At 42.4% G+C, this 16,309-nt stretch overlaps 1 protein-coding gene across 1 annotated transcript; it reads right to left on the reverse strand.

The window, feature by feature from the left end:
• Positions 1 to 14,360: 14,360 nt before the first annotated feature.
• Positions 14,361 to 15,881, reverse strand: cart3 (cocaine- and amphetamine-regulated transcript 3). The gene is made up of 3 exons (XM_072381184.1): positions 15,595 to 15,881; positions 15,061 to 15,144; positions 14,361 to 14,956 (listed from the first exon to the last, which is right to left on the reverse strand). The coding sequence occupies exons 1-3, from the start codon at positions 15,784 to 15,786 to the stop codon at positions 14,849 to 14,851; spliced, it is 384 nt and encodes a 127-aa protein (XP_072237285.1). The 5' UTR covers positions 15,787 to 15,881; the 3' UTR covers positions 14,361 to 14,848.
• Between the last annotated feature and the right edge of the window lie 428 nt (positions 15,882 to 16,309).

Below are 16,309 nucleotides of genomic sequence, written 5' to 3' on the forward strand. Positions count from 1 at the left end.
AAAGCATTTGACTTTGAAGATTTTAATAAGCACGTGATCTGTAAAGAAGAATAAGTGTCTGTACTGATTGTGGTGGTCGCACATGGAGTATTCCAGCAGGTTTGTTGGATCTTTTGTGGTATTTCTGTGTGTTTTGGTGCTTTATTTTTACCTTGAGCTGCACGTTACGTTAACATCTGGCGTCTTGATGTCACTTCGGACACTTAGGGATGCTAAATGCTCAATGCTGTTGTGGTAACCCCCTGTTTCCTATATTTCTATGATGCATTATGGAGACATGCAGAGTAAAAGCTGAATTAGAAACTTTTTACTCACTTTTTGCTACATATACTTAGATAAATTGGAAGGCTTTTTGTGTTTTGGTTCATTTAGACACTGACAGCTATGCTGTGCCTCATTGTTGGTGTTGGTGCATAACTGAGGACGAGTTAACCAAAAGGTTAAGAAAGTCAGAGAATACATGGCTTGAATGATGCTGAAAAGCATTTAAAAGAGGAAGAGGTGACATTGTGACTGCCCCAGCTGCTGAGTCATCATGTTTCAATATCTGTTACGAATTAACTTTGAACTAGTGGGTTGAAAACATGTGAGATGAGGTCTAAGAAAAGGTTTAGGCCACAGTCAGAGCTTCTATCTGCCTCAGATGGGTTTCTTGTCAGTTAGAGGGAGAAAAATAAGTGATAGAACAAAAAGAAGAAGATGCAGCTCTTTCCAAGAAGGTTCCATTAACAGATCAACCAGCTTAGGTACAAAGAAAAGTGGTTCAAATGAAACCGTCGGACGGTGTGGATTAAACAGGCCTGTTTTGTTAGACAATCTCCTAACTGGTCTCCCAGCCTGTGCTGTGAAACCTCTGCAGATGGTCCAGAACTCCTCTGTTCATTGAGCTCCTCTGGCTGCCCTTAGCATCAGATCCAAGTCCCTGATGTTAGCTACAAAGAGCTTAATGGAACGGCTCCATCTACTTGAATGCTCTTGCAAAGGCTTCTGTCCCAACTGGGTCCCTCCGTTGGTCCCAGGATTGTCGTCTAGCAGCTCCTACACCACGCCTAAGACAATCCAAACTCTGTTCATGTGTCGTCCCACGATGGTGGAATGACCTACCGAGCGCTACCAGAACAGGGGCGTCCCTGTCTATCTTCAGGAAGCTCCTGAAAACCCAGCTCTGCAGAGAGCATCTCCTATCCCAGCACTTACCTTGTACTTCCCTCCCCCCTCTATCTCTGCACTTTATCTTTCTGCTCTTCCTTCTATGCCTGCACCCTATCTCTACTCTGTCCCCTCTGACAGAGTCGGACTCCTGGGTTCCTTCTATGGAGCTTATTGTTAGCTTTATATAAAGCTGTTATATCTTCATTTGTAAGTCGCTTTGGATAAAAGCGTCTGATAAATACAGAAACAATCGAGTGTAGACAGTCAAAAATCTCCAATCAAACAGCACAAAAGGTACATAGAATAAAGTATGAGGTGAGGGAATCTTACTGAGTTTCAGAGGAGTTTTAGCTGCAGACTTAAAGAAATCGAAAGAGGTGAGAATCCTTCCTGTTGATGAGATGGTGAGAGTCACAGTCCGCCACAGCCTTAATCTAATCCCTGGGAACATCCATTGGATACCCTCAGAGATGCTATAAAAGAAAGGTAACATCGACTCTTCCACCATTCAGTGCAAGAACGGAAAGTTTTCCTGGTTGAAACACACAAATGAGACTCGTACATCCAAAGCTGTTGGACTCCTGGCTCTGAACAAATGTGGAAAGCACCAGGTGTGAAAGGCTTTCTCTGTGTCTAAAAAGCTTCTTTTTGTGCATTATTTATTCTCTTGTTCTTCAGCTTTTTATTGAAAGAAATTCCAGAGAAGTTGTGAAATAATATTAATAATTTATCAATTAGTTTGAACCTTTAACAGATAACACAAAGGAATTTATTTTCAGTGTATTTAGAACAAAATATTTAAGATCTGAGGCATCAACACTCAGTAGAAGTTGTTCCAGCCTCATGTTTCCCATCGTGTTCCTTCAGCTTCCTTAAATGACTCTTTTTAATGCTTTTTGGGAACTGAGGACACTGATTGTTGCTGTTTTTCACAGGAATCTGAGTCCATTCCTGCTGAATCCCAGATTCCAGCTGCTCAGCAGTCCCTGGTTGCTGTTGTCTGGTTCTCCTCTTCATGATGCTCCAACATCTGCAGCAGGAGACAGATGTGGACTGCAGGCAGGCAGCCGAGCTCACACACTCTGTGTGTCTGAAGCTGCTGGAAGTCCTGCAGAATGAGGTCTGGCATCGTCCTGCTGAAATAACCACAGAAGTCACCTTGATGGCAGCATCTGTCTCTCCAGAACTCCAACATCCAGCTGTGCATCAGTGGTACCTTCACCCAGATGAAGCCCTCCATGCCATGGACTCTGCTGCAGCCCCAGACCATCACAGACGCTGGCTTTAAACCTTCCTCTGAGAACAGCTGGATGCTCTTTCTCATCAGTTTTTCCCAGAAGCAGCTGAAACGTGGACTCATCTGCCCACAGAACACGTGTCCACTGTCTTTCTGTCCCTCTGAGATGAGCTGGAGTCCAGAGAACTGGGCCGTGGTTCTGCTGTCGAGGTAAAGTTCTAAACTTCTGAAAATGGACATTTGTGTTGTTGAATGATCTTGTATTATTTTTCTATTACTGTAATGTGGTTATTAATCATAAACATAATCTCTCCCGTGTAAAATATGACATTATTGACTGTAAAATACCACTAAAATGTACTTGTTTGTGCATTTTCCTGAACAGTTTGTTATGTGTTTTGTCATAATTACTGTAAAGAAAGTTAAACGAACATAGAGCTGACAGACTCTCTGAATCTTTTCACATTATTTCACTCTGCAGATTTGAAAGGACACATTTTCTTTGCAATCTTATGTTTTGAGAAATATACATATTTCCTTTTAGCTTACTGATGATCGCCCGGTGGAGCGATGAGCCCGGATCCACGCTAAGTCTTCGGTGGATGCTTCTTTATACCCTCACCTGACAATCCTCTCGAACAATGTTACTTGTTTTTCTCTATGAATTAATCAGTCTTTCTCTGCGTTTTACAGCTCATTGATGGCATCACATTGGAAATTGGTTTGTGTTTTCCACTCCAGTTGGTCAGAGAAGACAGTTAAATCACTTTGTTGGACTTGTTCCTGTTAAATAAAGATTTAGATAAATGAGAAAATTACATTTTTATTGCATTTTAGAACATTTACCCACTTTTCGGGAAATGAGGTTAGTAAACAGAAGATATTTAAACAGGAAATCAGTGAAAGAATAAAAGAACACAAGGCTGTCATGGACTGAACAGCGTGTGATGTAGACAGAAGACATTTGTTGTGTTTTCAAGGACAGTTCCTTGAAAAACAACTGGAGATGGACGTTAACTGTTTCGAGTAAATGGCATCAGGTTTGTAGTGACACCAAAACAGGTACAGCTTTGTGTGCATGTGTTCAAACAGTGTTTACACCTTATACCTCAGCCCCCCCGCCGTCTGCTGAGGTATCGAACGCTTCAGACCCTGCAACATCGTTCTTAAAGAGCGCTCCCTATTTCAGACTGTATCATTTGTCACCTGCTTTGTGTCGCCATCAATCACACTCTCAATCATCCTCAGCCTCTTTCTCTCTGTCGGCCTCTTCTTGCTTCTGTCAACATCTCCATCTGTCATTCTGTCGAATTATCACACACAAACAAACGGCCCTCCTGATAGGCAATTGCTGCACGTTGTAAGTGTCTCAGCGTGCGTGTGGATGGGGGAAAGCTCCTGTCCACATATGCAATCTCTATTGGAATCAGACGTAATTCCCCGGGGGAATCAATAACAAATCCTCGCTGTCTGGAGAAAGTATTGCTGCTCAGGAAATAAGATAACCGGTCTTTTTCCCAGCCAGACCGTAATGAAAGTTTCTGACTGCCCAAGATGTTTTTTTTTAAACTTATTTCTTTTCATTACAGATGTGCATTCTACCTCACATTAGAATCTAAAACATGCAAACGTCTTCATCTCTCTTTGAAGACTGATGAGCCACGACTCAGATTTTCCTCCATATTCATTTGACTGCAGGCGTCAGGATAAGCTGAAGCACAGACTCATAATAGACGAGCCATTTTCACATAATGTAACATTATCAGGTGTTAAAAAATAAGGTTAATGGTGAGAGCTGTGTGCACAGAAATAACTTCCTTCAGATATTTGAACGTATAAAATGTTATCGTCACTAGCAGCCGCTGTTTTGTGCAGTTGCTGTTGACATTTCTGGGTCAGGTTAAGCTTGACCTACCTGCTTGCTTTTCCACCCTGCAGGGACAGTGAAGAATGACTCTTTTTTAGTCTCTGTTGCTGCCAACATTGAGTCTGTCCACAACCAGTAGCTTCTCCTCTGCCTCTTCACTTCTCTTCTTTACTGACCCTCTGTAGTTTTGCTCAGTCATGCAGATGTTGGATCCAACCTGCATCCAACCTGCATCCAACCTGCATCCAGCCTCCATCCAGCCTCCTTTGCTTAAATGAATGGATGGAGTCTTAAACTCATCTCCATCTAGGGTCCTCCACCATGATCCCTTCTGCTTTTGAAGCAGAAGTGCACAGGTTCTTCCCTGCCCGGCCCCATCTGACTCCTCTCAAAACCTCTTTATTCTGAAACTAGTTGATGGCTTTGTCCACCTGCTGATGCAGTTTTTTTTTTAAATTGCATGTTTTAAGGGGGCCTTGCCTAAGGACCCCTAGTGGAGGTAGTAGTACCTTTCATGCAGGTTGCAGCTGTTTGTTTCATCTCAGGTGAGGAAACTGGCAGCGTGGCCGGTTCAACGTGTATTTCTTATACTTTCCACACTGTAAAACTCAGGAAAACCTAGTAAATAAAAGACAAAGTCAAAACCAAAACACAAGAACTCATAGGCCAATGAAAGGACTCATCACAGTAATCTGAAAAACAAAATTACCCATCAGTCATTGCACTTGGCTTGGGGGGCTTGATAAAAATAGAATAGAATAAGCTAGAACTGAACAATACCCAAAGGGAAATGATGTAATAAACGATAATGTATAAAATGACACCACACATTAATGAGGAGTTTATTGTCTTTGTAATTCAAGTCTTAACTGTCATCTCAAACCATCTGCATTAAAGCTCACCATGGAAAACAAAATGCCATCCTTCTGGACCATGAGGTGCATCATACAGCCCAGAACCTGAAGAACTGAAATATAACACAGGAGCAGGAAACAAAGCACAATAGTGTGATCCAGAGTTGGCTGCTGCTTCATGCCTGCTGCCAGTTTTCCATTTAATGTCTAATGTAATCAATCAATGCTAATATTAGAGTTATATATGGGGACTGGATACTGCCACCTGTTGACAAGAGTTCAAATCCCCTGCATCTTACCCTAACTGCCTCCATATGTAAGTCGCTTTGGATAAAAGTGTCTGCTAAATACTTAAACAAACAAATATAATCAGAATTATAAGCTGAAAACTGTAAAAATCTAAGTTATCTAATGTCTGTGTAAGGAAGAGCTACAGCTGAGCATAAACACAGCCTGTTAGCAATGTAAGCTAATAATTATTGTGAAATTCTGTTTAAGGCCTCGTCCACAACAGCTAAAACATCCAGAGGCAGGATACACTCTGAGCAGGTCCATCACAGAAAATGCTTATTTTTAATGAAAGAAAGAAACCGCAGCAGGCAGAACCCTGTGGGTGTCGCTGCATCTGGACCTGAGCTGATAGTTAGAGGTCATGGCGCTGCACAGGCTGCTGTCTTGGTGCCTTATTCATTTATTCAGCTCCGTCTATTCAGGGAATGCAGGGAAAAAGCATCACACAAGCAGACTTGAGATAAGTTTTGGTCCTATGGCACCCTGCAGAATAAAACTAACCTAATACTAGTACCAATAACAATAATTATATCAGACAATATCGTTATTTTCTATAATTGTTCCTGTTGATTACCTGCACGAAAGGTTGGAGGCTCCTGTCTTAAATAACCAAAATAAATGAAGTCCTCCCCACTTTTACAGCCCGAAACAACAAAAGATGGCTGCTGTCTATCCGTCCTCGTCTATCTTTGCAATAATTATAGTTTTACTTTGGCAGAACCACATCACAGCAGTTTCGTGACATTTTCCCATTATTTTGAGTGAAAATTAGAATATTTTTTCCCAGCCCCATGTGGTTTCCAGTTGCTCTCTCAGATTCCTCTGCAGCCTGGCAGGATCCTGCAGTCCTGAGTTGCTCTGAAACCACTGGGAGAAGTTTCAGGGGCATGGAAGTGTGTCAGATCTTGCTGTTATCACATTGGTGAGGTGGTTTTCACCGTCGCCTCACAGCAAGAGGGTTGCAGGTTCAGCTCCCAGCTGGGGGCTGTTTCCTGTGTATGCATGGGTTCCCTCTGGCTTCCTCCCACTGTCCTAAAACATGCTGTTGGAAAATTATATAGTTATACTATGAGAAAAGCTGCAAGAATAAGAGTTTCTGTGATGGGGGGGAGGCCTCCTCCTGCCTTTTGGTTCTCATAATACTATGTAGCAAGCAAAAGTGTTTTGACTGTCTGAACTCGTCTTCCCATAACATTAAATGGATAGTAATGCCTTTTCCCATAACATTGAACGTCCCTTTCCCATGACATTGTGTGGCCAGCAAGCATAAACAATATAAATAGCAAGAGCACCGTTTTGTTAGCAGACAACTCTGAGCAGCTTCCTGACAGGTTGTGTGGACTTGTCTCTTTCTTGCAAGAAATAAATGTTTTGTGTTCATTGTATCCAGCGACTCTGAGCCTAATTTTGAGAGAATTTTTCTAACATATGCATGTTAGGTTAACTGGTGTCTCTAAAATTGTCCTTAGCAGCATGTGTGTGGTTGTTTGTCTCATTTGTCTCTGTGTGGCCCTGTGGACTGGCAACCTCTCCAGGTTGTACCCCGCCTCTCGCCGGATGACGGCTGGGATCGGCTCCAACCCCCCCGCGACCCGACCGACGGATTAAGCAGGTATAGAAAATGGATGGATGGCTCTTGTTGCCTCGATGCTACCTTCATTAGATATAGATATATATATATGTCCTCCACCATGATCCCTTCTGCTTTTGGAGCAGAATTGCACAGGGACTGGATAGTGTAGTGGTATGATTGCCACCTTTAATGTGGGAGATCTGGGTCCAAACCCCCTGCATGAAAGGTTTTGTCTCCAGTAGGGGTCCTTAGGCAATCTGTAAGTTGCTTTGGATAAAAGCGTCTGCTAAATGCATAAACATTAACATTCTTCTGTCAGCATCTGTCTTGAACTCCTCTCAAGACCTCTTTATTCTGAAACTAGTTGATGGCTTTGTCCACCTGCCGATGCAGGTTTTTATTTTAAAATCAGCTGACCTCTGCATTTCTCTGCTGGAGTACATGAGATGGGTTTTCTTCTGCCTATATTTTGTTCTAGTCAGAAATACAACCATTTTCCCATCCGTCCCGCTAGCTACCGTTGATGGAATTTTTCACGTGCACACTTTACATGCTGGTGCAGTGCGAACTGATAGATCCAGACCACGAGATGCTCGTCCCCTCCAGTCCACCTGCAAGCTGCATCTATCCCAGCTCAGAGTAAAGTATTGTAATTACTCACTTTCTCACTATTTGAAAGGCTACACAACGTTGAATTCTTGATCTTGATCCTTGGCCTTACTGGCCTTACTGTCCTTGGTGTGCACGTGGATGTCTGCCAGATACTCGTCAAGTCATTTCAGGCTCAGGTGAGGATAATGCCAAAAATGAGCGGAAATATTGTCGTGTTTGTGTCCCGGTTCATTGGTGCAGATAAACAACGGTTGGATAAAACTAAGCAAAGCCGAGGCAGGATCAGGAAACTCCCAACTGAACATGGGAAAATGAAGCATGCATCATGACATCTTGCCATCCTTTCAGCACAGGTACTTGATCTTTGACGACACAGTTGGACTTTGTGCGTGAGAAGAAATCCGCTGTGTTATTGATCAGCGTGTGTGGAATTGAGCCATACCACATATGGGTCACCAATCTCACTTTAAGAGAGTATTTGCTGCCAGACTGAAGCAGAAAGCATCCTGAGAAATGTCAACCTTTTTAGGAATTAGTCACCGTGGCCCTCGAAAAGCTTGAAAAAGGAGAGGAAGTTAAGATAATGCACCTGATATATTCTGCTTGATTTAGCCACACATGTGGTGTAAATCAAACAATGTGTCTCCTTCTGTAAAGTTGTCACACACAATCATAAATTCTGCATGACGGGTAGTGGCTGCAGGGGGAAACTGTCTGGCTCTTGTCCTTCCATGAAATCTCTAACAGAATCAGAGGTCATTAAAGGAGGAATCAGCGGCAAAGTGTTGCTCAGGAAATAAAACAAACTGTCCTATTTACAGCCTAACAACCATAAATGTTTGAGAACTGCAGCTGTGCATTCAGTCCCTTTTAGCTTTACATATAATCAGCAAGTCTTCGTCTCATTTTACAGTTCGGTGATACACGATTCTACGAAATGGAAGTCTGGACTCTGATGATTCAACCCTTTGCTGATTCTCACAAATGGAATCATGATGTCAGAATGCACTTAAAGCAGCTAATTGTGCTTGTAATGCTTCATTAAACTGTTTTATTGGCACACACCAAAGATGACGGCAATACGCTGCAGTTATGTTTTCGGGCTCAAGCAGAAGGGAAACCTGAAGAATGAACTTGGACCTCTTGCATTTTAAGTTGACTGTGTATGTCAAATGTGAGAAAGCTGAAGAGAAACATCAAAACAGACGAGCCGTTTTCACATGACACATTTTGACATGTGAAAATAAGCGTGAATGATAAGATTAGTGACGGGTGAATTAGCTCCTTCAGTCCCGAGGATATTGCGCATGCTGGCTCAGTCTGACACTGCCGTGGCTTACTGGACTATTACAATAGATCAGAGAGCTTTAATGTCATTAAAAACAGCTGTGGCCTCATGGAAAAGAGACTGACGGAGGGGACAAAAAGTGTGATCAGCAAATAAATATCCAGATTCAAAATAATGTCTCTCCTTTATAAATATCAATGAATGTGAAAATGAGCCCACAAACACGAGCCAGTCAGCCTTCTTTGTTCCTTCCATAAATCCCTATGCAAAGACGATAATACCCCCCCGTCTGCTGCTCCAAAGAAGAAGAAGAAACCCTTAAAAAGAGCACGATTTGTCTGTAACAAGTGGAAAATGATGGAGCGGGAGAGTCTTTTCCTCTCGGTTAATGCAGCCGGCTCATAGAAACACATAGTTGCTGAAATTAAAGAAAAGTGGGCTAACAGTAAAGTGGCTGCAAATAAGAGAGACAAGTTTATCTGTAGAGCACCATTCAAAGTGCTTCACAGCTACATAAAATCACAAGAATCATTCCATAAAACCTGAAAATAATCGTTAATTGATCAAATTAAAAGCTCAGAATACTTTCAGCTGTCATATGCACAGCTAAATAAACTGTTTTCAGCCTGGATTTAAACAGAGTTGAGGCCTGTTTCACATCTTCTGGGAGACTGGTCCAGATTTTAGGAGCATAAAGCTGAAACGCAGCCTGTAATGGAAAATTAATTCTTATATGCATTGTATTCAGTGTATAACCTGCAAGGTACCACCCTGTCCTGTCTTCTTAAATTCCTCCTTATAACGGTGGGCTGGTTATAATGATAATAATAGATTCACTTTTAGGGGGACAGAGCTGAGGCTGATATTTACGACTGTGTCTGGGCAACTTCAGCTGTGGTTTGTGGAGGGAAGGTCGACTAGATAAAAACAATCAACTATACCCAAAGAGAGATGACGTGATAAGCGGGTAATATAACTGTGTGTTTTTGCCTCAGCGGTCAGAGCAACTCTGTATTTTGTACTGTGTTGTTCTCTCTTGCAGGATATTATTATTAAAGCATCTTATCTCCTCCCTGAGGTTCTCAGAGTCCCAGCTGGTTCATGTGGCTCCAACATGCCAGAGATGTATACGAGCAGAGCTGCTTTAGAGTCTATTCTCTGAGCAACAGGAAGCCAGCGCAGGGACCTGAGCTCTGGACTAATATGGTCGTATTTCCTGGTTCTGGTTATGATTCTTCATAGCACAGAAACAGGAGCAGAAGGGTTATTTTTGGAGGCTTCGCTCTTTCGGGACGGTGCTTTGTACTTTGGCACTGACCAATCAAACTGTGGAAGAATATGTTGGACTTTTTCTGGAGAAACTTTCATATATATTCAAACAATATAAGAAAACATAAGATAAAAATACATTTTCAGGAATTTTGAGGGTCACTAACCTCCAGTCCATCCTCCGTCCATCCATCCGTCCATCCATCCATCCATCCATCCATCCATCCATCCATCCATCCATCCATCCATCCAACCATCCTCCATCCATCCATCCATCCATCCATCCGTCCATCATCCATCCATCCATCCATCCATCCATCCATCCATCCATCCATCCATCCATCCATCCGTCCATCCATCCATCCATCCATCCATCCATCCATCCGTCCATCCATCATCCGTCCATCCGTCCATCCATCCATCCGTTCATCCATCCAACCATCCTCCATCCAACCATCCTCCATCCATCCATCCATCTATCCTCCAGTCCATCCATCCATCCATCCGTCCATCCATCCATCCATCCATCCATCCATCCGTCCATCCATCATCCGTCCATCCGTCCATCCATCCATCCATCCATCTCTGGATGCTCCACAGCTGCTTCCACAGAATAAAATCCCTCCAGGGAGCCAGTCCAGAGTTGACCTCTGGGTCTCTTGCCAGCTGGCAGTGTCCAGTAGGGATCTCCATCACTCAGGCACCCAAACCCTCTCTACTGGCTCTCAGTATGGAGGAGCAGTGGGTAAACTATGATGCTCTCTGGGATTTCCAAACTCCCCATCCCAGTATGAAAAACTGGGAGAAAAAGCTAAATTAGCCGTTTGTCTTGGTCCTTACCTAAAGTTTGTGGCCAAAGTCTAAAAAAAGGAACATAAGCAGCTGATTTAGAGCTTTGCCTTTTGGGCTCACCTCCTCTTTTCAACACTGATACTGCCGAGTCACTGCAGAGGCTGCACCCAGCCTCTCTCCATCCCTTTTCCTCTCATCTGGGAACAACAGATGCTCGAACTCCTCCAGCTGATATTGTTGTAAAATGTTATTCACTCCCTCTTCTGCAGTTTTGCTTAGTTGGCAGACAGTGTGTCAATCTTTTTGCTGATAGGGAAAGAGACCCAGAGTTTCTTTATTTAGGACAAAATAAGTGGATGTTTTCTTTTTGTGGAAAAGCAGCTTTAAGAGTTCAAAGTTGCACAGAAATTGGGAACACAGGGTGACTCATTCTCTTTGATGCCATGTGAAGTTCGTGGTCAGAGCCATTAGTTACTGTGCATGCGACGCTAATTGCAGGGCCACGGAACGACAGAAACGTCGGCAGAAAGCGTTCTGATAATGGACGGTGACACCGGCAGCGTTTCGTCAACATAAAGAAAAGACAGACAAGGATAATAATCTTCTCTTACGCATGTTTTTAGTGTTTTTTTCTGACTGCGGTCTCAAAGAAAAGGTCATCTGGGCACCATAAATTGGTAGCTATGATTCATATAATTGAGAATAAGAATATCTATGACAAATCCGCAGTAATCCAGCCATGAGAGCTCGAAGATGCCGACTATTTGCCTGATGGCACCGCAACAAATGTCACCGAGTGTCAGCGTATGTGGAGCATAAATGTTTTCAGTTTTAGGTTTATTTCTTTTTTCTGCAGAGGCTCACATGACCAAATATTTGAAGAGAAAGTGTTGGATAGGTGAGTAAATATATGTGCTGGCTTCTTCCCTCAATCAATCAGCTGAGATAACGTCACGTTGTAAGAAATAATTTCCTTCGTGGAATCTCGGTATAACCAAGAAACTTTCCTTTGTCCCGCCACCTGTCAGTGAAATATCACCAATAACAGCTTTTCTGGGAAATAACAGGACAAACAGGAAGAGATGTGCCGGCAGTTCGACTGTCAGACAGCCTGTAGGCCACATAAAGCCCCCCCGGCAGCCATGATAACTGAAAGTACACAGACGAAGAGAACAATGTGGGGCTCAACTGTATTATTGATGATAGGTAGCAAAGAATAGGAGATTAAGGGATTAAAGTTGGCATTATTCCCCAGATTTCATTATTATGTCGAGTCCGTATGCATTTCAGATGAAATAGATGGATCTATTTCATTTGATATTTCATATTAACATCTTTCAAGGTATTTCAATTTCTTTCTTTCAACTGTGACAGAAAATGTATTGTACTGAGAATGGAAAGTGGAAATATTAACAAAAATATATAGTTATTCTACAAGTAAAAGGTCAATATGTCGAAAATCGCTAATGTAATATTTGATGCTGGCTGATTTTTATGATTAATGCATTAAAATATGTCCAAATATGTCCAAAAGGCACAGAGTTTATAACGAGTCTTTGATGTGGAGCTCGGTCTTTAAAAGACAGGCCAAAGAAACAACTCCTCTGACATCTGGCACAGCTGGTTAACACCAGGAAACTGGGAGTGTTCAACCACCGTTAACCTGTGGCTCTCCTCAGGTAAGACTGAGGTAAGACTTTAAACTAACATTTAAAGAGCATAATTTGGCCTGAGGTTGATTAGAGTGTGAAAGTTCAGCTTCATCTCATGGTAATGAGTGTGAATAACACTGCACTTCAGGCACTTTTCATGCATCATTTATATACGTTTTAAGCTTTTTGCTGTGTCATTCTACGCTGTTAGGGTAAAAGTAAAGGGAAGGGTGTCGTCCTCTCACAGCGCATAGCGTAAAGTGACTCAGAATCTGCACCAATAATAGCTGAACAGCTGAAACTGTGCTCGGCAGGTAGCTTCAGCTCAGCGTTTATTGTTATTTTGAGGAATTTTCATCCGTTCTTGGAAACTGGTTCCAGTTCTGTGAGATGCAGCATCGCTCCTTGGAGGTCTGTCCACAGACTTTGAGGTGTGTTTAGGATCAATATTTAAGATAATTGATATACCTACTTACCTCTGCCAGTGTAATGGTCCATTTGCCACTCACTGCAACATGATTGATGAGTTAACCTCACAGGGTTAACCGAGAAAGATGCTTTTATCAGGAAATTCTGAGGCTTTTTTTCTCAAATTGGCCCCAAATTCTTCTTAAACTTAAACCCACATGACGGTTTGTTTAGACGCTCATTTGCAAACTTCTGACACTGAATTTTATGGTGATCTTTTTCTCTAGCTGTTGTCCTGAGGAGGGTCATGACCTGAGTGGCTGCTGATGTTTGGGATAGTTACATCTGATTCGTCCCCTCGAGGGAAAATATGGAATTCACAAACATGCATAAACTAATGGGTTCTTATATCATGAAAAGTCCATTCTTGTTTTCTGAATAAGTGATCACAAGAGCTCCCATCGTCTATCCCTGAGGGGAATATAGAATTTAGAAACACGCATTAACTTTTCCACTAATGGTTTCTGATCTCATGAAAAGGCCACTTTTATTTTCTGACTAAGTGACTGCAAGTGCTCCCATCATCTATGAAATACTTTACATTCTTTGACTCTTATCATCATCCAGTGACCATCATGAAGACATCTGGTTGGGTTTGAATTTATTCTGCAGGATGACAACCGGCCAAAACGTCCTGCCGAGTCAAACAGAGCCATCATCGGTCAAAAGAAGGCGTTCTAAAAAAAGAGGATTTGACCTCAGACGCAGAACATGTGGAGACTGTCAGGGATTACTGCCAAGATTAGAAAAAGCTGTATGCGAGCTTTAGGGCTTTCCTCTTTCCTGTCCTTTGAAATTAAACTTACTGCATTCACTTTAGTTTTAAAACAACCTCCTTTAAGTGTTGTGAACCCCTAAAGACAAAGATCCCAGCGTGAAAATATCTGCAAATATCTGCAAATGCATACGTTTGCAAATGCTTTGAACTGAAGAGGACCTTTTAAACAAATATAAATATAGTTTTTAGTTCTTCATAGGCGTGTTGGCATCATCAGCCAGAAGCTGCTCAATGAATGGGAGTCTTGGAGTTTTGGTGCAGTGACTGAGATGTGACATTCGCTGTCTGGCTGCTTCCTCTGCAGCACAATTTAATTTGAAATCTCCCAGTTCTGGTCTGTGAGAAGCTGAACACCCCCAGGAGGCGTGACGTCAGCACCCAAACACCCCTGTTCAAATATTGACCCCTTTAGAGCATTGTCATCATAACAAGATGCATGTTTCATGACCGGTTCTGATGTCCTTGTGGAGCCTGCAGTGTTTACCTGAAGGAATGATTTTCAAAAGAATCTACAGCCACTCCGCTGCTTTACAAAACAAGATCCAAGGTTTATTATCATGAGTCATACACAAAACATTCATCTGAGACAAAATAGCTCAAGCGTAAAACACAGACTGGATATGCAGATGAAAAATCACTTTATGCTCCAACAATATTGCTGTGTAGACTTTAAAGTGTGTTTATGGTCCTCAGGTGCAGTGTGGGTCATCGCAACAATGACTGCGTTGTTTTCCTACAGACATATAGTGGATCTAAGTATTTACAGGAACTTTTATGCTTCTTTGCAATAATCTCCACATCCATACAGAGACTTATACTTCTGTGGTAACATGTTGGCTACTTTTAAAATATATACTTATATCATAAAACTACTACAGTTCTTTATTGTAAGGGTTGGGCAGTCGCTCCAGCTGCTCCTCAGCTGCATCATAAAAAATATGAAAGTAATTACATGAGAATCGAGTGAGAATTTTCTCGTTCTTCCTCTCAAAGCTACATTCAGATCCGGAGAGGCTCATAAGCACTTCAGCAGGAAGAAGTTGCAGAAAGCTCCCCGGGGACAGTCGCACATCTTACCGATCCGTGCGCCTTTCCTCACGGCACACTGCTCCCCAACATCACACTGAGGGAGAGAGAAGCGACAACAGCAGACGTCTGATTAATATCCAGAGAAGAAAATCTACCGATCATTCAGAAAAAAAAGTTCAGGTCGATTCTGATTATTACCGTTGGGACTTGGCCAAATTTCTTTTCCCATGAAGGCAGTCGTTTAGCCTGCAGCTTTTCAAGAACTTCTTGGAGAGCTCCAAGCTGCCAGAAAACAGAACAAAGAAACCGCAAAAAGAGCTTAAAAATGTAGAAAATCCTCTGTTATCTGACTCAGTAATGCACATGAGCTGCTGGTAGTAATCATGTGATTTGAGATTATAAATCTAACAACAGTTGAGCACAAAATTATTGTGTCTAATATTGAATAAACTCATGAGAATAGGATGCATTTCTGGCATTAACATCAACAACTGGAAGTTGTACAAAAACAATCTTAAATGCGCGCTTCTGAATTTATTTCGGTTCAGTTTAAGGTGGTCACCGACTTATTCAAGTGTATCTTTTGTTCCTTTCTATTTTTAAGTAACATATGTGAAATTCAAAGCAGATTTATCACAGTAAATTTAAAAAATCTGACTTTATTAAATGACAAAACTCAACCAGTTCGTCGTCTTTTCGCATGCACGCTGCGGGATCAGATCCAGTACTCACCAACTGCTTCTCGCTGGTCAGGTTTGGACCTTTGGGGTAAAAATCCCGCAGGGCTCTGGGGCTCAGCTCCTCCTCGGACTCCGTGTCCAGCACCTGCGCTCCGGCGGCGCTGGTGGAGAGCAGCAGCAGCGCGCAGAGAAGCGCCCCGCTGAGTAGCCTGGAGCTCTGCATGGTCCCGGTGCGCGGCATCATGTGGCCCTTCCAGAGTCTCAAATAGTCGGTCCCCTGCGCCGAACACCTTTTTATGGGAGAACTATCATCTGCTTGCTCCACCTTATTCTTTGATTTTTTTTTCTTTTTGTCATGCGTAACAGCTGCTTTGGGTGAGTCATCCCGTAAAAGTTGCTGGGCAAAATATGCCACAAAAAAGTCAACAACAACAGCAGCCCTGCGTGGGGTTATTACTGACACAGTAACTGATTACTCGATAAGTGATCGATGGAACTGATGAGGCAATATCTATGAAGTTTAAGAGGAAATCAGACAATTAGCTGATTAGATTTTGTTGCCTCTGCTTGTTTTTAGCATTAGATTATAATTTCGGATATCAAACAAACACAATATCGAGCCTCCTCAGTTCAATCAATATGGAACTGAAAAGGCTCGGCACCACTGATGAGCTTCACCCACCAAATCAAAGATCATTGCCTTCTTTAGCATTCAGTATCGATCAGCAGTAACTTGGAAGGTCTAACTTTTCTTTTGTTACCTGAAA

This window comes from Leuresthes tenuis, unplaced genomic scaffold, assembly GCF_036924035.1.
Source record: "Leuresthes tenuis unplaced genomic scaffold, fLeuTen1.0.hap1 SCAF_2, whole genome shotgun sequence".
NCBI classification, from domain to species: Eukaryota; Metazoa; Chordata; class Actinopteri; order Atheriniformes; family Atherinopsidae; genus Leuresthes; species Leuresthes tenuis.

Bases quoted from the DNA above. Each gene is read 5' to 3' on its own strand.
- cart3 (XM_072381184.1), bottom strand. From the start codon at position 15,786: ATGATGCCGCGCACCGGGACCATGCAGAGCTCCAGGCTACTCAGCGGG. The intron at 15,145-15,594 runs GTGAGTACTGGA...GTTTTCTGGCAG, and splicing joins TGACCAGCGAGAAGCAGTTG to CTTGGAGCTCTCCAAGAAGT. The intron at 14,957-15,060 runs GTAATAATCAGA...TCTCTCCCTCAG, and splicing joins AATTTGGCCAAGTCCCAACG to TGTGATGTTGGGGAGCAGTG.